This window comes from Globicephala melas, chromosome 2 (genome assembly GCF_963455315.2).
Source record: "Globicephala melas chromosome 2, mGloMel1.2, whole genome shotgun sequence".
Lineage (NCBI taxonomy): Eukaryota > Metazoa > Chordata > Mammalia > Artiodactyla > Delphinidae > Globicephala > Globicephala melas.
This window is the reverse complement of record NC_083315.2, coordinates 69,435,185-69,458,266: the sequence shown is the minus strand read 5'-3', so window position 1 is coordinate 69,458,266 and position 23,082 is coordinate 69,435,185. Positions and strand designations below refer to the sequence as shown.

Below are 23,082 nucleotides of genomic sequence, written 5' to 3'. Positions count from 1 at the left end.
GTGAACAGGTTTACAGAAATTATATTTTGCTCAGGTCTTTCTACCTCTAGGTTTCCAGCTCTTCTCACTTTATCACATTGCCTCAGAAACAAAGTATTCCAATTTACATTTCATTTTTAGGGCAGAGTATCACAGAGCTGCAAAGGGCCTTCAGTACTGTGTAGTCCATGTTTCCTCATAGCATTGAAAAAGTTGAGGACAAGAGTAACTAGGTGACTTCCTCAAGGTTATACAGATAGGTAGTCTTAGGACCAAAACTGGGACCTGGGTCTTCTAACTTATTCAGTACAGAGAACTAGAAGTCTGTGGTCCTAGATGGAATTCTAAATTGTGTCCTAGCTTGTCCTAAAAAGCTTAATGAGACGCAATACTTCTCTGTACCTCTGGGTACCACCAGCTTTACAATGAGTACTCTTTTATGTTTATCTGATATCTGCTATTTTTGGTTACTTAGTAGTCCCTATAAAGTAAAGGTTTTGAAATTTGTGGTGTCTGCTTTTCTTTGTTTAATTCATTTATTGAGCACCTGCCATTTGGTAGCCTTAGGGATACAACGGCAAACTTGCCTCGTAACAGGGCCCTTTGCCAGGTTGCTGGCACATGTTTGGATTTTCAGCAAGACAGCCTGGGGGATGAAAGAACTCCTAAATCTCTAGGAGACCTCTGTGCTCTAAAGCCCAAATTAAAGTCAACATCATTGTGACTGTTGTGGACATCATTTAGGATATCACTTAGTGATGGTTTCTAAGGAAGCCCAGAGAAGGAAGTAATGTTATTCCAGAGGCAGATGTCGCCCTGGAAAGATGAGGAAGAAGAAAAAAATTAAGAAAACAGGGAAACGTGTTAGATTGAAGTAATTTTTTTCACACTCTCCTTGTGCAGTAGTCCGGACATGTATTCTTACCTTAGTTGGACAAATGAGAATATTGAAGTCCAGAGAGATCTAATGACTTGCCCCAAGTCACTCATCTAGTTGATATCAGACAAAGGAGAACTGGAACCTGGGTTTCCTGGCTTTGTGTCCAGTGCTTTCTCTCTTATACCTGATTACTGCAACAAATGAAAATGACAACATACAAGGGGCAGTGGTTGTGGGTATAGGCCTGTAGTACACCCAGCTGTTTTGTTTTTGTTTGTTTGTTTATTTAGTGCCAAGGCTGAACTAAACTATTTCTGTTTCCAGCATCAGCATCTCTATTGACTTAAATAAGACTTTTTGTGGGAGAAAGCAACCTGCAAGCTCTGTTCTCAGGCCAGGCAGACAGGAACTCTGTTAGTTTTTCTTCATGAGATGGATATTTCCTAAGGCGGCAGCTACCACTGAACCCAACTTTATCCTGGTAGATCTGAGAAGTCAGAGGTCGGAGACCACATCCGTGAAGTACCTCTCATTAGGGTCACCTGGGACAGGAAGGTTGCTTGTTTTCTAACTTTAACACTTAGGCGAGTCATACAGCCTATGACCTTTGCCCTTCTTAACTGGTGATAGGGGCCCTTTGTCAGTAAAGCATTCATGTGGATTCTACTCCACTGTTTCAGGTCACTCCCCCTATTAAGTCTGAGGCAGCAAAGGAGTGAGTTGAACTGCTTTTCTCACTGTGAGGGAGGTACATGCATTATGCTCAGCCAGTTAACAGGTCAGAGGAATGGGTTTCCCACTGTGTGAAATGTCTTCCTTTATCATTATGTGTGTATTCTTTAAAAACTTGCCTTAGCATCAGGCACTCTGGAAAATGCAATGTTTCTTTTCTAGTAACTACAAAATTAGAAATATTAACTTCTTAGGTTTTTAGGTGAATACTCATTGTGTCTGTGTACGTACGTACATTTGTGTGTCCCTATACAGTGTTCCCATTGCTTCCTCATTCTTACAGAATGAAACTCTGAAGTTTGAAAGTGTCTGAGTCCTGAAGCAAGATAATTGAATGTGACAGAAGCACAGTAACCAGAAGACCTGGGAGGCCATGAAAGATTTGCATTGCAAATATAAAAAATAAATAATGAGGCTTCTTTTTCTCCCTTACAGGGAAACTGGATTCCAAGATCCATCAAGGAGCAAAGAAGGGGTTAATGAAGCAGAATAAAGCTGTCTGACCCAGGAAAAAAGGAACTATACAGCATAGTGGAGTTTTGTGTACTAAAATTGCTATCCACTGGTCCTTTGGAATTGAAGCAGTAGACATCTAAAGGCTTGGCATCAGGCTTGAACCTCTCAGAATTTAAACTCATCAAAATCTGTATATTTTTCTTAAAGAGTGGGATTCTTACTTTATGTAGTGGGTAAAAATCTTTGGATACATTATTTATAAAGACTTATTTTAAAAATTCTAGATCTTTGACATTTTTCTCAGAATGATACAGAAGAAAAAGGAACAAGTTGGAAATTATTTTCCTCTCTGAGGCTTGGATTTGTTTTAGTTAGGAAAATTCTTAACCTAGGTTAACAGTATTTTAAGGGACCACTTGAATTTTAAAGTTTTTTTTTTTTTCAAAGTGATAACCTGGTAGAGTATTAGGATGTTTGAGGAATTGTGTTTAATAGAAACGTGTGATTGGACAGAGAGGTTTTTAATCAACTTTGCTGCTCTAGTCCAACATCTCTTCAAGTGAATAGTATTCAGCTGAGTAACCTTCGCTGGCCGATTTTGGTGGGGGGTGGGGTGGGCGGATAACCTGAAGAGGTGCTGCCACTTTGTTCTTTGGTTTGAGACATTAGGACATAAGAGGATCAGACTGGGATGAGATAGAGCCACCTGCTAAAGCAGCATGAAACCGCCCTGTTTATTTTGTTGGTATTGCAAAAGTATCACTTGGATGGTGAATTAGAAACAAACAAAAATAAAATCCTTTCAGTAAATGCATCCAAATATCCCCAAATGCTGAAACCAAACCCTTTAAGCCATCCATACCCCAAGAAGCTATGAGCTTTGGAAAAATAGGAGGTTGGTTTGAAATGAGATTTTTACTAGTCATTCTGGTCCCACTTAGTGAAGCACTTTTTTTCTGAGGCTGTTCAGAAGAGCTGTCAGAATCTCAGTTGCTGGCATCCTCAGGAAATTCACGGTCTTAAATGTGTATGTTCTGCTTTTTATAAAGCAGCACTACCACACTGGGGAAGTTGGATTCCCTCCAGCAGTTGTGTGCATGACTTAAAAAAGAGAGCGCAAGGGAGAGAAAAAAGTGCCCTGTGTTATGAAAAAGATTAATTTCCCCTTTCTTTAATCCTTCATATTCAGCATTTATTTGCATTGAAATGCCTCCACTCATTATGCATTGATGCTCACTCAACTGTGAACCCTGCTTGTTGCAGAGCTCCGGGCATTGGTTTTGTGGGGGCCTGATCACTCTGGATTCCCAGGCAAAACCCACCCAATTCTTGTTCTAGTGATGAAGGCATGTTGTATTCTTTTTTTTTTTTTTTTCTGTTCAACTTCTGTAGAGAAAGTTGGAAAGGACGCCAATGGCAGTTCTTTAGGGGGGAAAAAAGTCTCTCTCTGGCTTTCTGCAGACCCTAGTACTATTAATGAAGCCACACTGGGTTCACTATGCAGTTAATAGTTTACCAAGCAGTAGCAATTTGAATTCTGTGCTGGAATTGTCTGGTTTTCTTAATACCAAAATAAAATTGAAAGATAGGAGGTGAAGAACCTAAGGAGCAAAAAAAAAAAAAAAAAAAGTTTATCTTTCTGCCTTTTTATTTGCACGACAGACAGCCTGAACACAGAGGAGTATGGATTGATTTTTCCACCTGGATAGATTGTGTGTGCATGCCTAAAGAAAAACATCAGGAGATGCAAGAGTTCAGGTTATGCAACCATTTTGTGTGCCGTGATAAGAAAGTTTACGAGAACTTTACAAGTTTATGGGAAACCCACCTCAGCAACCAAAATATGCAGCTGGAGCCACATGAGTAAAGGCAGAGTAACTTGGAAACTTCTCCTTTTCATGGTTAGACTGTGAAAGACTCTCTTCAGTTCACGTGGTGGTGGTATAAGGTCTCTCTTTTATTTGTGGAGACACCCGGGAGGAAGTGTGGGAGAGACTTGGGGGTAGATGGCCGTCAGTTGCTCAGTGATGAATAGCATAATTTAAAGCCTAGTGGAAAATCTTAGCAGCCCGAGTACAAACTCACCCAGGAGTAGCCTTTCAGTACTTTACGGCACTTTGCACTGACCCTGTAACTCTGGGACAGCTTGGCCTGAGGGAAGGTCCACATTTCTGAGCTGGTTTACTTCTACAGCCTAAATATCTGTACCCTCCTTTGGATAGTTGGGTTCATTGGCTCTCAATTTGTATAGTGGCTAAAGGATTCAGCGTTTTTGTTTTTCTAGGCAGGACACAGTCTCAATTATATAAGCTCAAAGTAGGATATATATAAAACTGGAGTCTTTCTCTGCCAGGATTTTTAGGAGGCTTTGGCCTTGCAGATAGATGTTTGGAATGGAGTAGGGGTGGGGTGGGGTGGTGTTTGCTTGCTATAGCTAATCTGGAGAAAGAAAACTAGGTGTCCCTTTTTTTCTTTTTAAGCTGGAAGTTTACAGAAACCCGTTTTTTCCTAGGGAGTAGGTATAAAAATTGACTATAAAGATTGCTTTTACAAATAATTACAAAGTTATGGCTTTTTATGAGTTATAACCCTAATCTCTTTCCATTTTAACTACTGTCTCTACTGAAGACCATTTATGTGGATTTCATTTCGTTTGGTAAGTTTTTTTTTTTTTTTTTTATGCTTTTACTAGAGCTCCTAGCCAAGATAGAGACAGTATTGGGGTTGTTCTCTTGCCCAGTTAGACAAGGCCAGTAAAAAAGCAAGCATCTATTAAACTAGAAAAATCAGCTAACTTCAGTTTATTAGGCCTCGGAGGGCAGGAAAGAAAGTCCTGTGATGAAGGATTTTTTTTCCTTGAGATTCAAATAGCAAGTGCACATCTGCTGTTCTCAGCTTCTGTGAATGTGTTTGGAGGGAGGTGATCCATATCACAGGCTCCAGCAGCATCAAGGAATCTTGCATGTGGAGGGCTTTCTAATTCTCTCATGCAGAGAAGAAAGAACATAGCCACAGTGCCATCCTCTGACACAAAGAAACTTGTGTAAATGTGTGTCCATTTATGTGTGTGCACATAATGTGGGTTAATTCATGCGGTGAAACCTGGTAGACTGATTAGATTTCTGTTGTGACAATGAAGAGTCTAGAAAGAAAACCTAGTAAATATTGTACCCTGACTTGGGGTCAGGTAGATAAGGTGGGGCAGAGAGGGCAACTGAGAATGTGTAGATGTGTCACAGGAAGGGAGTGAGATGTTGGGACAAGGGGCCAAAAATGTCAATATATGAGATTTGAGGAGCGTCTAGAGCTGTGCTGTCTAATATAGTAGCCACTAGACACATATGATTATTTAAATTAAGTGAAATTAAGATTCATTTCTTCAGTCACAGTACCATATTTCAGGTGTTCACATAACTACATATAACTAGTGACTTCTGAATTGGACAGCTCAAGAATAGCATATTTCCATCATTGCAAAAAGTTCTATCAGACACTGCTTGTTCAGAGCAGGGGTCAGCACACTTTTTCTGTAAAGGGCCAGACAGCAACTATTTTAGGCTTTCCAGGCCATATGGTCCCTGTTACAACTATTTAACTCTGCTGTTGCAGTGCAAGTGAAATGAATCCATAGATAATACGTAGGTGAATGAGCATGGCTATGAGCCAGTAAAACTTTTTTTATGGGCGCTGAAATTTGAATTAATATATTAATATAATTTTCACATCACAAAATAGTCTTCTTTTGATTATTTTTCAGCCATCCAAAAATGTAAAAGCCATTCTTATTCTTAGTTCATGGGACATACCAAAACAGGCACTGCACCTGATTTGACCTGTGGGCCATATTTTGCCAAACCCTGGTCTAGAGGAATAAGAAGTCAAAGCTTAAGATTCTTTTACTGTATAGGACATCAATTGCTTGAAAATTTTTAATGGTTCTTCTAGGCTTGAAAAATTTCTGTCTAAAAATTGAAGTTCACTGTAGGAATGTTTGCTTTGTTCCCCATTTTTGCAGTCCAGTCTTTTTCAGTGGTAGAGTCATGCTCTTCAGTAGAAGATGACTACTCAAGTGTTAACCTTTAATTCATACCTAAGTCTCTAAACCCTTCTCTTTGTCTGCCTGCAAGTAGCTGAATCCTCGCTTGTAACATCGTCCAGTACAGATTAGAGATCTTCTGTCACCTGGGGTCAGTTTTGTTCTTGTACGGTCCTAGAACAAGCTGAATATGGGTGGATCAAGGGGAGATTATTTTTCCTAGGCCAGATAGGCTTAGTGTTCATCTTTAGCCATCACCCCCTGACACACACACACACACACACACACACACACACACACACCTTTTGCATGTGTATTTGGAGATATAAAGGGATTTTATGACCTGGCTGTATCCCCAAGTCACATACTCTCTTGAATGGCACTGTTGAAGGATGCCTCAGGGTAAGGGAAAGGAAAGATAAAAACTGCAGAGCTGGGAATTCCCTGGCGGTTCAGTGGTTAGGACTCTGCACTTCCACTGCAGGGGGCACAGGTTTGATCCCTGGTCAGGAAACTAAGATCACACATGCTGCGCAGCCAAAAAAACCCTGCAGAGCTAAGATGGTCAAGGACATAATTGAGGCTAAGACTTGAGAATTAAGATAAATTTCTTTTCGCAAGGGAAGGGGGTGGACGTTTTAGGGAAGAGGTGGTGAAAAGTATGATAAGTTTCATGAGTGAGAGGTGAGTGGGAGGGTTCACTTAAACAAGGACAGGATGCCTACTAGATAGAGTGCTGGGCAATCAGATGAATAGCAGATAAGATAAAAGTTACAATAGTTGGAATGGTGGGTTGGAAAAGAACCGTAGGACTTTTAGATAATAAAAGGCAACAAGATTTGGTGATATGGGGTGGTGAGGTGAAAAGTTATATTAGAAGGATTAGAAATAGGTACTTTTAGGAGGAAAACTAGTGGTAATCCTACAAAAGAAATTGGAGAACAAAGGATAAAAAATTAGGGGATTGATACTTTGCTGAACCAAGGGATAAAATGGGTGAAACACGATGAGCTGTGCTTGCTCTTCTGTTCTTTGTGGATGTTCACGTTCCGACCCCTTGTGACCCTTTCCTCTCCCCCGGGTTGGACACCTACAGAATTGATGTCTTCCGCATTTAAGGTATGATACTTCCCCAGAGACCTCTCTGCGAGGAAGTCTGGTCCAGCGAGAGTTCTTTCCACGAGGAGAGAGCGTTAGGTTCGAGCTCTCCAATCCAGGTTTCTTCGAGTTTATCTCTGTTTTAACCGGCTCGCCGGGTTTTCCAGCATTCCCAGAGCTCCGAGTCTCTAATCCGGGCCCCGAGTCTCTAATCCGGGCTCCGTGTGACCGCGCGTTCCGAGACCCAGGATTTGGTTCGTCCATCCAGATTCCGGGTTTCCCCTGCGCTCTACCGCTCCAGACGGCACACCAGCCCGAGATCCGGATCCGAGGGCCCGGTAGTCCAGTGTCCGGGTCTTGCGGGCGGCCCTGGTTGTCCCGGATCGCGGCGGCGGCGGCGGCGGAGGGACCCGCGGCCCCGGACACAGCGGCACCGGCGGGCGGGGCGGAGCGGCGCGAGGAGGGGGCGGAGAGCCGGAGACGAGGCGAGGCGGGGTGGGGTGGGGGGGAGGGGCCGCGGGAACGGATGGCGGCCTGGGCCCCGTAGCAGCGGCGGCTCGACGGCCCGGGGCCCGGGCGGGCGGAGGTGGCGGCTCCCGGGACCGGCCGCGCGGTGAGTCCGGAGCTTTGTGTGGAGCCGGGGTTGGGGGAGGAAAGAGGCGGCGGCGCCGAGGGGGCCAGGGGTAGCGGCGCCTGACAGAGGAAGTGGGGGTTGCGAGGCCGGGGCGGAGCGAGGGGGAAGGTGTGTATGGCGCGGGTGGTGGGGGTGTCGTTGCGCGGGTGGGGGAGGGGGCGTCGAGGGGCGCGGGGTGAAGTTCAAAGCGCGGCCAGGGCCGGTTCCGGCTGAGGGTAGGGGTGCCCCAGAGGGGATTAGGGTCTGGCCAGGTTGTGGGGACAGGCCAGAGAGTTTCAAAGGCGAGTCTGGGTATCTTGAGGGGGCCCAGGGCGACTGGAGCTAGTCAGGGAGTTAGGGGGGTTCAGGGCGAGGGTCTGGGAGCAGGACGTGTGCGCAGCCCAGGAGGGGGGAGCAAGGTGGCCGGGAATGTGCAGTAAGTAGGTTGTGGGTGTGTACTCCTTCCAGTCTTCAGGTCACATTTACTCCTGTCCTTTTCTTCAAGATGGAGGGATTCCTGGGCCTGGCCTTAACTGCTATCCTAGTACCCCCGGGAGGGTTTGTGACCCTGTCCTGTTTGGAAAACCCATGCTGCCCTCTTTTCCCTTTATGTGTAATTACGGTTGGATCATCTCTGTGCTTTGCTCAGATTCTCCTTCCTCCCTCTGGGGTTGAGGAGGAGGAGACACATCTGACCAATTAATGTGTGTTTGTGAAACAGGCAGCAGCAAACAGTCATTTCAGGTTCTAGGAATTAGGCTCACACAGGGTGGAGAGATCAGAGCCCTTCAGGGGGAATATTTCTGAACAAATCACAGATGATTAAATTCTCTAAGAAACAGCTTCCAATCTAAATGAGAGTGGGAAAGATGGGGAAGAAAGCCTGTCTGTTTCCAGCCATGTGTCCAGAGCCCTAGGGGTTCAGGAGAGTCCTCAATCCCCTACAGGCCTCTCTTTTCTGTATGAGGCTTTGCTCTGCAGCCTTGAGTTAATTTCACCCCTGCTGCTTTGTCTTGGGGGAGGGAGTGCTGGTTTAGGCTGTTGTGAGGAGATGACTGTTCTGCTGCCACACACAATAGTCGTGTCATTTTATCGGGACTGCTACCCCAGGGCTGAGAACTGCTGCTGCAGAGATAAACCGGTCCCTCTCACCCGCCTATTGTGTACACAGTGAAGGTCATAGGTTCAAGTCTTGTCTGAGAGCTTTGGATATGCTCCATCTCCCAGGCTCCTCAGTGCCATTTTCTTCCTTTTCCAGACTGGGGCTTGCCATTGGAGGAGGCCAGACAGAAGGGCTCTTCTTTTTGAGTGAGGAACAATGCAGAGCTCATTGGCACACATTTTTCAGAAGAATAGGGAATGCCAGCCATGTTGTGCCTGCCTCTTTGGCTAGCCTGTACTAAGTTGAGGAGGAAGAGTGGCTGGGAGGCCCAACCCTGATGTTTGTGTCAGACTTTTAAGGAAGAAGACTCCAAGGGGAGGGTTTTACTCTTGTTTGAGCCAGCATATTTAATCCTTTTTATAGAGATGGGACACACACAAAGATTTTTGTTTACTCGTTTAGGAATACCACTAAAAACCTGTGCAGGGTTAAGATAGGGACTCAAGGACCAAGTACCTTTTTAATGGTGACTTCCTGGTCAGAATAATTGCACGACAAAAAAGCCACAGAATTTGCCTATCTGGGCAAGGGCTGGGGAAACGAAACAACTTTCCTTTTTATCTTCATTTTAATTCAGATGAAAGGAGGTGACTTGTTCATTGTGTAGAAAATCCATGTGTGCTTCTGTGTTAGGGAGAAGTTTGCCAAAGAGATGAACATTAAAAAAAAAATCATTTGAGATCTTGGGAGTTACTAATGAGAGAAGGATGAGAACAAGCTAGAAGGAACCCTGCCCTTGCATTTACCTCATAGAAGTGCCCAAATAGCATTTAGGTACTATTAGTTGGGTAAAGAATTATTGGGGGCTAGAAATGAGGTTTTCCTTTAGGACATTAAAGAAAACTTTTCTTTGAACAGAGATTAGAAATCAAGCTCATTGTGGGAGGACAGTTGTATACAATATACACTGTACACAATAGCCAGCCATTTCCTATAGAGTGTTGTTGAAGAGGAACTTTAGCCTTTGGTTGTGGTAAAGGTCTTTCTGAGGCCCTAAGTCTGACCACGTTGCCTCCCTTTTCTCTTTCAATGAGTTTCTTAAAAATGATGGCTTGCCACTTAGGTGTTGGGCTTTGTTAGGAGGGAACAGGTTGTTCTGACCTTTATGTTTCTTGATGACCGAACTGTCTTAAGGTCTTACTAGAGGTGTTGTCTGTCTTTAGACTGTTTCCAACTATATGTCCTAGGTCTCTGAGTGAAGTCTCAGCTAAACTGAGTCCAAAGCTTTTTGCTCTTGGGCTGTTGGCATTCATTTCTTAATCCTGTCAGGTGACAGTGAAGGCAGAAGCCTCAGATTAAATTTGCCCTGATTAGATTTAGTGGTTTCAGAATTGGGCCCTTGCCACAAGGAGTCTTATAAGTCTTCTGACTGTGACCATATTTCAGAGAGCACTTTGGATATTTTTCCCCCAGCTTCTTGTTAGAAAATGTTTCCTTGTGAGAGGTCTAGATAGCTGGACAGATTATTGCTTATTTTGTGTGAGGATATGGAAGCATAATTTTGGCTCCTGGTAGTAATTATGCTGCAATTAACATATAGCAACTAAATGACTGGAACAGGATAATTTGTTGAGGGGTTTACTGATTGCTCTGTCAAGTGGAAGTGCCACTCCTTACTTATTTGACTCAGAACACTACTGCCTGGGCTCAGCCGTGGAGACTTAATAAGTACAGGAATGATGTGTGGTCTCTAGAAGTTCACACTCTGTTTTCTCTCTCATCACTGCCAGGTACTATAGAACCTTCTAGTGCCACTTTCTCCTGCTCCATAGGTAGCTAAGCAATTGTTATTTCCCTTGTGGAAACTGGTCATGGATGGGAATACTGCCAGACAGATGGGGCCACTCTGAGATGAGGCAGCCTTATGTTGTGCGGCAAATTTTCTTTTAAGCAGCTGAATTCTCTCTTCTGCCTGATTTTTAAATATCAGATTCCTTTAAAAAAAAACAACAACAACCCTGCAAAATACAAAATCACGTAGTGTACTAAATATGCCTTCGTGATATCTCATAAAAGTTGGCAATGACAGACAAAACGAAGAGAGGCGATGCTGATTGGCAGGTTCAGGGCCCACTAAGTGTCAGTGAAGGACTGTTTTCACTAAGGAACAGGTAATTCACCAAAGCATCTGCCTAGCTGGGCATGTGGAATTGGCAGCAGCTGTGCAGTTGCAGAGGGATTATTGAGCAGGTGGTTAAAGAATCACATGCCACAGTGACAAGAAAATACTTGGTCTTCTGTGGTTTAGGTTCAGTTCATATGTGTGAAATTCTTCTTTGTTTCACGTTTCTTAATGCCTGATACTGGTTTGTTAGTGAGATAATAATGGAATAGAGAAAAGAGATTCTTCCTTTTCTCTGTGTTTCTTTTAAATTACTGAGTAGCTTGCCTTAGACATGGTCCTAGACGGCCCTATTATATTTCTGTGAGTTCTGGCTTTATGCCCTATGAATGGGAAGGGAATAATAGTAATTCAGTGTTTCTAGCACTTGTTTATTAGGGGGATAGGGAAGGAGAAAATTCTTTGTTTTTAGGGTAGTGAAAAGGATTTAGCTGCTGGGAGGATACCCAGGTGCAAAGGATGTAATTGACTTTTTGTGTTAAGTCTACCTGACATATCTTACTCAAGACTTTCACATGTGTTTTTATTTTATGAATGTAATTCTCCACATGAAGTTTGCACCTCTTCTGTTGTTCGTTTTATTCCATTTTTAGTTTCTCCCAGCACCTGTATAACTCTTTTTTTTCTGGCTTTGAGATTAACATCACTGTTAGAATCAAGTCATCATCAGAGGGCCAAATCATGCTAAGGAAGTATCTCAACTAAATGTTTATCTTAAAAACAAGTATAGCATTTCCTGTAACTTGGAGGAGGACTTTCTATTTTGAGGTTTTCTGCAAATTCCCAGATTTTCCTTCTAGGTTATCATCATCGTCTGTTAATATCATTTTATTTTTCTTTCACATGATCATGCCACTATAGTAGGCAGTGGCGTAGAGCCTAAAATTTATAAACAAGCAACTTGGTGTTTATTTTGTGACTTCTTTAGTGTCCTCCAGTGATTTTCTGTGTTGGGCTGACAAGCTGTGTGCTTGAAACACACGCAGGCACACACATACACACAATCTAATTGAATTCACAGTGTATTAATTAACAGTTGATTGACAGCAAAGAAGTGACTTTAAATGTTTTGGAATTGAGAAATCCCTTTTCCAAGTGAAGTGAAGGCTCTGATCTGTCAGAGAGATTGAGACAGAGATTTAGGTAGATGGCTGGCTGTCTGGATGGATAGATAGATTGAGTTTTTTGATTGATTTAGGGAAAAGGGAGGCAAACAGTGTGACTGAGGCCAGGGCCAGTGGACCACTACAGAGACAGGGACATTTGCAAGAATCTGTTTAAACCTAGTTTGCAACCTAGCTTTAAGTAGGAGCCTAGCAGTCATTTGTATAATATTCACTTCTGGGAAAAAATATAAACTTCTTTATTTCCCCATATGAAGCCATCGCAGCTATTTGTTTTAAACTGTTCACAAACCACCATGTATTTTCCTAGCATTCTCAGTAGTTTGCTTCCTCATGTTTTTCCCCCTCCCCCATCTCCCATCCACATTCTCTGCTCTGAAGACTTCCCTAGCAGCCTGGAAACACTCTAATTACTGTAGCTATTATAGTCACAACCCAGATCTTCCACCTCCTTCCCACTCACCCCTTTCTATCTTCCTTCCCCCTCCCCTTGCTCTAGCAGCAGGAGTTGAACTGCAGTCTCATGAGCACAGTCAGATCTATGAATGAGCTTTATATCTTGTCAAGGCAGAACTCCAGATCCAACAGGGCTGATTTTTCATGGTTCTCTTGCTGTTTGTTCTTGGATCAGAGTCCCAGAAATAAGAGATGGCAAATACCTATTAGGTCATATCTAATCCATCACTCAGGACCAAACCTGCGATCTTTCTCTTGTCTCTGTGAGAATTTTTTCTTTCTTTCTTTTGCAGGTGAGAGCTGTCTGATGCCAGGCAAGCTCTGAAACTGCCTTCTTTTTATTGTGCTCTCTGGTCATTAGTGTCAGGCCAGCGTTGCTCCCTTGGATTTTTATTCTTATCCCATTTTCAGGATTACTTGCTCCCAGCAAAATCTCCACCCTCTTCAACTTTAGTCCTCTCTTCTTCTTTTTTTTTTTAAATTAATTAATTAATTTATTTATTTTTGGTTGAGTTGGGTCTTTGTTGCCGTGCGGGGCTTCTCATTGCGGAGCACGGGCTCTAGGCATGCGGGCTTCGGTAGTCGCAGCACGCGGGCTCAGCAGTTGTGGCTCCCGGGCTCTAGAGCGCAGGCTCAGTAGTTGTGGCGCACAGGCTTAGTTGCCCCGCGGCATGTGGGATCCTCCTGGACCAGGGCTCAAACCCGTGTCCCCTGCATAGGCAGGCAGACTCTTAACCACTGTGCCCAGGGAAGCCCCCAGTCCTCTCCTCTTGATTGTTGGCACCACGTTTGTGGGTTCCTTTTGTACCATCAAGTTATCTATGCCAGAAGTTACCACTTTTCAGACCTTTGCCACAAGAGTCAGTGTGGCATTCTCTTAAGGAGTTGCATTTGATGGAGCACAGGACACAAGTCCGAGCAGGTGGTAATTAATAAAATGGCTCAGAAAATATGTGCGAGGTTGTGCCCTTAAGAAAGCCCTGTACTGTATGAACAAATGCTCCTTCTTTCTGTTTGAATTGGGGTACTTCCTATTCTAACCCTTTGTTCTCTTTAGATGGATGAATTTTATTTTTGTGTGGCTTAGTTACAGTTAGTTATTTTCTGATTTAATAGTGTAAAATGTTTATTTGCTAATATAGCTTTTCAAAGCATAGAGGAAAAAGCACAGAATTGCGAGTCATAAAGCCCAGATCCTGATCACTGTTTCGCCTCTGACTAGCCGTGACTTGTGCTAGTCACTCCTATGTTTTCATTTTCCTTATCTGTAAAGTGAGCATATTAGACATGATCATCTCTAAAGGCTCCATATAGTGTTGAATTTTATGCTATCAAGATTATGATGAAAGAATGGGACAAAAATGATTGATGGTTGACATAAGTGGGCAGTTTTTTATTATTGTGTCAGTATTCAGAAGGGCAAATAAGTGCAGCCTTAGTTCCTGGGGGCTTGACTCTCACTCCTGTTTGATATGTTTATAAAGTTTATGCTGTGCCTTTTTTTTAATGAAGTTATCTTCTTTTGGAGAGTCTTGTACCTTCATTCTGCAGGTTCACCAGTTTGTCAAATATACCTTTTTCTAGCCTTCTCAAGCCGTAGGAGTGGGGATCAGAAAGCTGTACAAAAAGAACCTCAGCTTGGGAGAAAGAAATCAAACCTGAAAGGATTTGCCTGATATCATTAAGAAGTAATTTTGTGTATTCAGTCAGTAATCTAAGATCTTTAAATCTCTTATATCTGAAATCTTGAGCCAAGGGACTGATTTTGGAGGTGGGTTGGGCATTTTTTCATTTTTGTCCAGTTAGTGGAAAACCTACTTTGAATTAACTTCTTGGGATTAAATAAGAGTTGCCCACTGTTTTGTTTACAAAATAAAAGTGTTATTTTTAATGATCAAAATGCAAAATCTGGGGCTTCCCTGGTGGCGCAGTGGTTGAGAGTCCGCCTGCCGATGCAGGGGACACGGGTTCGTGCCCCGGTCCGGAAAGATCCCATATGCCGTGGAGCGGCTAGGCCCGTGAGCCATGGCCACTGAGCCTGCGTGTCTGGAGCCTGTGCTCCTCAGTGGGAGAGGCCACAACAGTGAGAGGCCCGCGTACCGCAAAAAAAAAAAAAAAAAAAAAGCAAAATCTGGCAGTTTGAGCAACAAGGGGGATCTCTGAAATACCCCCTAAAAGGGACTGAGCAAATTAAAGTTGATGGGTGACTTTAGGAACTTTGAAATTGGTAGTACAGTTGACCCTTGAACAACACAGCGGTTGGGGCACCCCCCCTCCCCCAGGGAAGTAAAAAATCCTCATATAACTTTACAGTTGGCCTTCCAGTATCCAGGGTTCCAACCAACTGCAGGTTGTGTAGTACTGTAGTACGTATTTATTGAAAAAAATCCAGATATAAGTGGACCTAAATTACAGTTCAAACCCATGTTGTTCAAGGGTTAACTGTGATGTTAGAAAATCTTTGCTTTCAAGCAGTTTAAAGGAATAAAATTGTATAACCTAGTTGTTAATTCCCCAAGTTAGGATTTTTATCAGTATTTTCCAGTTAGTTTTTGGATTTGGAACTTCCAATAGCAGCTGTTTATTGAATGTTAAGATGATGATGGTCTTTTAGTCTTTCTTTTTGGGGAATGTGTTTAACATGGCAAAATCACATGTTTAATCTACCTTTGAACATTGGAAGAAGCATTCACTCTTCTTAAATTTGTACTTAAAACATCCATCTGTCTGTAATAGAAAAATTCAGTGGGAGGAACTATTGTTTATTTTGGACTCATAAAATGTCCTGGGAGTGTTTTGCTTTATTCCAGCCATCTGTAGCACATTACTAATTTTCAGGTAATCTAAAGGTTATTTTGAGAAGTGTTCCACTTGCATGAGATTTTTTAAAGATTTGTATTAGAAATATAAGTGGCTTTTGTAGATAGATTTTTTTTTTTTTTTTAAGTGTCAAGTGAAGGGTTTTGAATTGGAAAGTGACCAGTGCCATGCAACCCTTGGAAATCAAACCACACCACGATTGAAATCCAGGTCTGGCAGTTAGGCCACGTTGCCTGCTGGTACTGCACTGCATGCTGATACAACATTGCATGTTGGTACCTGTAGTTTCTTAGGCTGCAGTTCAGTATTTATAGAGTAAGGCAGCAGTGTCTGCTCTGTTCTATGTACAGAGTAAAGCCAGAGGGCTTTTGGTATGTTATCAGAGTGTTCCTAGTAACATTCCTAGGTAAGCACTTTGGGTTTGGTTAAGATGAACTTTTATTCATGTGAGCAGAAGTGAATGTTCAAGAATGTCCGTTGTAAACTTCAGTTACAAATTCTGAGGTTTGGTGTGAAACTCAGCAAGAATGGTATCAGAAATGGAACTATAGAGAAATTGGAATTGTGAGGCTCATGGGGTCTATGAATCTGAAAGGTATAGTGGGAAGGGGGAAATTGTTTTTCTACTTGGTATTTGCTTTTGAATGTACCTCCAGTCCATCATTTCTGAAACTTGCTTACCCTTTTCTCCCCTAAGCATTACAGTTCTTCCAGTTGCCATGGCACAAGACTTTGGGTTCATATTTGGTTCTTTTTTTCTTCCTTACCACCTCATCTGATCATTCACCAAGTTTGAATCATTCTAGATACTTTATCATTTAGCTTCACCTTTTCACCTGACCTAGTTCAGGCCTTCATCTGTATATTATTGTAGTAACCTCATGGTTAATGCTTCTTTCTGTATTACATACTACATACTACTGCAATATTATTATAGTTTTTATTTATTTATTTAGTGAATACAGACATCCCTTGTCTTACTGTGCTTCGCGGATACTGCGTATTTTACAAATTAAAGGTTTGTGGGAAGCCTGTGTCGAGCAAGTCTATTGGCACCATTTTTCCAGCAACATTTGTTCACTTCATGTCTCTGTGTCACAATATTTCTCTAATTCTTACAGTATTTTAAACTTTTTCATTATTATTATATTTGTTAAGGTGATCTGTGATCAGTGATCTTTGATGTTACTACTGTGACTTGCTGAAGGCTCAGATGATGGTTAGCATTTTAAAATTAAGGTATGTACATTATTTTTTAAGACATAATGCTATTGCACACTTAATAGACTACAGTATATAATAAACATAACTTTTACATACACTGGGAAACCAAAAAATTTGTGTGACTTGCTTTACTGTGATATTTGCTTTATTGTGGTGGTCTGGAACCGAACCTGTAATATCCCCAAGGTATGCCTGTATTTATTGAGCACTTATGTGCGAGGCTAGACATCATCTCTGTCCTTTCTGGACTTACACATCTAGTTGAGGAAACTAGCAATCATTTAATGAATGTATGATTATGAGCTGAAGTGCTTTGAAAGGAAAGAATTTATTTCTAGAAGAATATGTAGCAAGGAATCCCAGTGTAGACTTTTAATTAATTAATGAATTTATTTATTTTTGGCTGTGTTGGATCTTCGTTTCTGTGCGAGGGCTTTCTCTAGTTGTGGTGAGTGGGGGCCACTCTTCATCACGGTGCACAGGCCTCTCACTGTCGCGGCCTCTCTTGTTGTGGAGTACAGGATCCAGATGCACAGGCTCAGTAGTTGTGGCTCACGGACCTTGTTGCTCCGCGGCATGTGGGATCTTCCCAGACCAGGGCTTGAACCCGTGTCCCCTGCATTGGCAGGCAGACTCTCAACCACTGCGCCACCAGGGAAGCCCCCAGTGTAGACTTTTAAAAACACAGTTCTGATTATTTCACTTCTTGCTGAAAACTTTTAAGGACTCCTTTCTGCCTATATAGGCCAGCACTCAAGATCCTCTGTGATCTGACCAACCCTGGCGTTCAGTCTTATTTCTTTCTCTTTTTCCAGCCATTCCTTCCACTTACCCTGCATTTTTCAGTCTCAACACCTTAGTTTTTTTCTTTTCTTTTTTGTTGGAATGCCCTTCCCTGCTCCAAGGCATTCAGCTTTAAATCTGACCCTTCCTTTAACCTACCAAAAAATTTCATCTCCCTCCTGAAGACTTTCTTAACTTTCGTCTTCCCACCCGCCTATATCTCCAGAATTGATTTTGTATTCCTCTGTATCTCTTTAACTCTTTGCTGGGATCTCTGTTATAGCACTGTATCACACCTTGACTTTAATCATATATGAATATATTTTTTTCCCTACCTTATTCTAAACTCCTAAGAGACCTGAGTCTCCTGTTTCCCATGGCTTCCACCCCAGTGCTTTGAATATAACTTTATGTGTAATGCTTGCTGAATTGAATTGGAATTTGATTTTTGAAAACAGAAACTTCTTGTGATTTTTTTTTTCAGACCTTCTTTTATGTTAAGGTAACTTGCATTTAACACATTTTATCCCAAACTGAATAACCTAGGAACAAGGCACAGACTGTGAAAGCCTTTAGAAATCCTTCAGACTCAAGGACAAGCATTTGTGCCCTTTAGTGCCTGCAGCAGTACTGTGGTTCCATATATCCTAGCTGATGGAAGACTTGAGGGGAAGGGGAGAGGTAGTACATGGCAGACAGAAGCAATGTAGGTCAGTCACAGGAACCAGACTGATTCTGTTAGAGGAATATAGGCATGGTTGGGCCCTCTGGGTATTGTTGACCTCCAAGAGGTCTTTTTAGTTTTTCTTATTTACTTCCTTCGTTCCATAAATATTTATTGGATTCCTGCTATATGTGAGGTCCTGTCCTAGCTGCTTAGGATCTATCAGTGAACAAAATAGACAAAAAAATCCCAACCCCGTGGATCTTGTCTTTTAACAAAAGGAAATATAAATAAGGATAATAAATAATTATATAGTGTAAAGAGAGTGATAAATAATGTGGGAAAAAATAGAACAGAGTAAGGGAGATTAGGAGTATGGAGGAAGGATAGGTGGGGGAGGTAGGAAGGTTGCAGCTTTTTTTTTTTTTTTTTTTGTGGACGTGCAGGCTCAGCGGCCATGGCTCACGGGCCCAGCTGCTCCGCGACATGTGGGATCTTCCCGGACCAGGGCACAAACCCGTGTCCCCTGCATTGGCAGGCGGACTCTCAACCACTGCGCCACCAGGGAAGCCCTAGGTTGCAGCTTTAAATAAGGTGGTCAGAGTAGACATCTTTGAGAATTGTGGTGGTAGTGTGTTACTGGTTTGTTAGGCACTTCCCCCAGGGTGCTGAATACTTTTCTGCCCAGAAGAGAGATAGAGGCACTGTCTGCAGTTGTTCCAAAGGGTCTAGCTGACAGTGAGGCGGAAAAATGTTCTTTTTTCTTGGCTGCTTCCCTGGCTGGCATTCCTGGAAGTTAATCATGGTGAAAACTGCAGTCATGTCTGGAAGACACCAAGGGTAGAACTGGAGGCCTTGTAGCCAGTTTCCTGAGGAGTGGGATTTACTCTTCTGTTGATTGGCCCTTGGGTGCCTAGAGTAATGGGTGAGTTAGGCCTCTGAGTTTTCTCCTTCCTCAGCGGGAAAAGCCCATTATCATGACCTTCCCTCTTCTAGTGAGACCTCAGCAACTTTGTTTGGGGTAGCTCATTAAAAATAAGTTTTCAGGGACTGTACACTTTGCTCCCAGCCTAAAAATTGAATTTTAAGGTTTGTGGTATTTCGACTTCCTTTCAATGCATAGCTAGCTATGTTCTGGAAGTCTTAGTACCTAATTCATTAGCCTGAGGATGAAGATGTCTTATGATGTCTAGATGCTCTCTTGTTTGACTTGTGTTTTGTAAATTTTCTTATAGTTTCCTTGCTTGCTCTTTACTACTTCATTATTTTTCCTGTTGCCTCTTCCCTTTTTCTTTACTTTAAGCTGATAGGAAACAGAAATCCCTTAGGCCGTTTTGGTAATTGGCTCCAACCTAAAATTCCTACCTAACATATGAGAGATGTCTTATTTCTGTCCTTGGGTTGTGTAGAATGCAGCTTACGGACATCAAGCTCTCAGCACGTTTGTTATATTGTATGCTATTTGAGGTAGCTGAGAGGTGCAGGATACCTGTACACTCTATTTTTAGTTATTTATATCATCATCTTGTGCAGTTGCAGTGCACAAGGAGACCTATTTGCCATTCTGAAAAAATGTGCTATTTTGATATAAAATTTTAGAATAAAGGTTCTCAATGAACTTGGGGTTGATGCTAAGAAAAATCTGTTAACTTTTAGGCAGATATGGTTGTAATGTTAGGTGAGCCTCTGGGCAGATTTCACATTGCTTTTCTTTGTCAGGATTTGCTGTATATCAGACTTGAAGTCATACTTCCTCACCACATACACTCAAGTGGTACAATAACATATTACTGATATTATGAACTTTAAAACCAGTGTCTGTTAATTCAAGTGTGTGTTGTTTTTTTCCTCTAGTGGTTAAAAGGGTTTCAGTTTAACTGACCAAGTTGTTTGCTTTATTAGTAAAAATGCTTTAACGTTGCTTACTTTGCTAGTGATAATTGCTTTTTTAGTAGTAGTGTTTCTGTGGTTTGTATTAGTAGGCCTTTCCAGTCCTAACAGAGCTAGAAATCCTGGCAGTGTGGATTTCACATGAGTTCCATAACACTACCTGGCAAAGAGGGGAATGCAGGACAGTGTCTGGTAATATTCTTTTTCTTATGGAGCCTTCCTATAAGAAAGAAATTCAGTTTTAACAAGATTACATTGGAGTAGGTAATATAACAGTGACATTTTCTTCCAACAACAAGTCTATAATATATTTTACCTGAATTTGTGATCTGAAGCATTAGATTTGTTTTAAAGTGTTACATAAACATGATGAGTGCCATTTCTGTCATCCTCATATAATTTTTTTCCCTTCTCCTTTCTTTGTAGGCAAAATAATGATACAGTGGTTTAATTCACATCTCAGATACTTGATGGAAGGAAACTAATTGTTGAAATATGGTGCTGCTAGGCTCTGCACTTCATAGGAATGATACAGGTTGCAAGGGATTAAATTTTTATAAGGATCGAAATCCTTACTTAAATAAGAATGTCACAGCCCTAATCACAATAATGTGGCTGAGTTGAAACTGTTAAAGGAGATTGGAGAAGCTGCAGAATTAGGCCAGATAATAATAATGTGGGGTTTATTTACTTATACATAGATTAGTTAAATACTTTATTGACAGCAAATGTGAAGATGTGGTTTTGAGTAAGATAAACTACTTCACACAGTTGGCAGTTTTAGATCCCATAAAGCAAAGAAATAACCTGGATTTTGCTTTGAGGAACAAACAAGAATTGATAAACTTTTCTGTAGGTCAACACTATTTAATAGTAATCATAATCTTGATTAAGCTCAACATTCTTCAGGGAGAGCAGGAATAAAATCTATCATATGGGGATTCATTTTTAAGAAATTGAGCTGCAATCAAGTATGTACAGTAGGAAAAGTGGAAAGATTTTAAAAAACAACCCACCAGAAGTTTAAAGACTTAAAAGCCATTTTATTAGAAAGCAAGGGATCAAAAGGACTGTGCAAAACAGATGGTCACTTGGCATAGTCTCAGAGGTTGTGGAGAGGAGAAAAGCATCTTTAAAAAAATTTTTTAAACATTTTCAATCAAGACCAAAGAAGCCCACAAAGTGATGGTGGTTAGTCACACGTGCTGCCTAGAAATTAGGTGAAAGAAGAAAAGATGAATTAGTTAAGCTCTTTGCTCAACTGATGGTAAGAGTTTATGTTTGTTTTTGCTTTTTTAAGAAGACATGTTAAAAATGGAAAGGCAACTAGAAAATTGTAAGACTGCTTGATTATGATGTGAAAGATCCATTCAGGGATGAAGATGTTAGAGAATTTCCACTTCTGTTTTTCCCACTTCCCAAGCAGTTTAAAGCTTCTGGTCAAATGATGATAAATGCTTAACTTTAAAAAAAAATTAGGGCACGAATTAATCTTTTTTAATGCATAGAAAGCACGGTAAAATGTACAGAAGTCCCTAGAGTTATCCCAGAAATGGTAATATTTATTTAGTCTTTCCAATACATTTTTTTCCTAGCTGCCTAGGCTTTTCTTGATCATATCAGTAAATTTGATGAGATTAAACCTATCTACCCAAGAATTGAGAAAGAATTCAAGGATAAACTGTAACTCTTAGTGAAAGTATATCACTTCATGTTTTAAGTGGCATGGTCATTACACTAAGGGACTAGTGTAGATATGTGGTTCTGTCCGTAGAAGGGTTTGGAGGTGGAGGGAATAAAATCTATATTAGAAAATTGAAAAATGTAAATTAAAGATTGAGATGACTTGGTATCATTCATGTCATTTACTGGGGCCAAGGCGATGGGTTAGTTTATATAAGGAGAAGTCACAAATGACAAATCATTGACAGTTGTGTGTGGACAGAGTTGTTACCAGTGGACATTGTTTAGTTTTTTTTTTTTTTTTTGCGGTACGCGGACCTCTCACTGTTGTGGCCTCTCCCGTTGTGGAGCACAGGCTCTGGACGGGCAGGCTCAGCGGCCATGGCTCACGGGCCCAGCCGCTCCACGGCATGTGGGATCTTCCTGGACTGGGGCACGAAACCCGTGTCCCCTGCATCGGCAGGCAGACTCCCAACCACTGCACCAGGGAAGCCCTAGGTTTTTTTTTTAAAATATTTATTTATTTGGCTGTGCCGGGTCTTAGTTGCGGCATGCGGGATCTTCGTTGCAGCTTGTGGGATCTAGTTCCCTGACAAGGGATCGAACCCAGGCCTCCTGCATTGGGAGCGCAGAGTCTTAACCACTGGGCCAGCAGGGAAGTCCTGACACTGTTTAGTTTTAAAAGACTTTTTGTTAAAGTCAGGCCAAAGGCTATTTAAAAACTTTAGTCTTGGAAAGGGAGAAAATGTTTTGTTGTGCATTAGCAAACTGACTTTCTGACAGTAAACACTTCTGTGTAGGTCCACAGTCTCTTCTCTGCCGTTCTAAAACCCCAAAGTTCTGAAAGCTGAAAGATTTTTTGTAAGGTAGGCACAAACCTGACTTCAGCTAATGAGGCTATTTATAACCTTTTTTGGTGGTTGTTCTATTTCAAGTAAATATTTATTCATTTTGTTTTAAGAATATTAATGAGTTTCTTGTCAGGGTGCTGTTCCAGTTTCTACTGAGAGTATTAAACTGTGTATGGTGTACTAATTATCTCAGCTTTTTATAGGTGAAATAACTGAGGCTCAAATAAGTGCAGTGACTTGCCCAAGATTCTTACACATCTAAGGGGGAATAAAGAGTAGACTTGAGCTTTTGCTACCTCCTCCTTTGTTTTGTTTTGTTTCGTTTCCATTGTACTGTGCTGGTTTCTCATGACTTTACCTCCAGAAACCATCTTGATAAGTTCTTCTAGGTGGAAGGGTTTAAGTAGTGACACTCATTTTATTTGACGTTTTAATAAATGTTTTACAAAAGTGACACATTCAGGTTTTCTCTTGACATTAAGCTCTTTCAAGTACTTAGGTTCCCAAAT

The 23,082-nt window shown here is 41.6% G+C and overlaps 2 protein-coding genes across 9 annotated transcripts in view; both read left to right on the top strand.

Annotated features, from left to right (window-relative positions):
- The window catches only part of TRIP4 (thyroid hormone receptor interactor 4), a 68,469-nt gene extending 65,976 nt beyond the window's left edge, over positions 1–2,493 (top strand). For both annotated transcript variants that reach the window (XM_030878993.2, XM_060294141.1), the window contains one exon: positions 2,027–2,493. In XM_030878993.2, the coding sequence (XP_030734853.1) occupies positions 2,027–2,094 (68 nt within the window). In that variant the 3' untranslated portion in view covers positions 2,095–2,493. The remainder of the gene's footprint in view (positions 1–2,026) is intronic.
- A 2,101-nt stretch (positions 2,494–4,594) lies between these two features.
- ZNF609 (zinc finger protein 609) overlaps positions 4,595–23,082 on the top strand; it is a 234,542-nt gene continuing 216,054 nt past the window's right edge. For 4 of the 7 annotated variants that reach the window (XM_060294140.2, XM_070044899.1, XM_070044898.1 and 1 more), the window contains exon 1: positions 7,684–7,794. The gene's annotated coding sequence lies outside the window, so the exon portion shown is untranslated. Of the gene's footprint in view, positions 4,704–7,683; positions 7,795–16,636; positions 16,718–23,082 lie in introns of those variants that run through there. The other 3 variants (XM_060294137.2, XM_060294135.2, XM_060294138.2) reach the window with 3 other exon arrangements.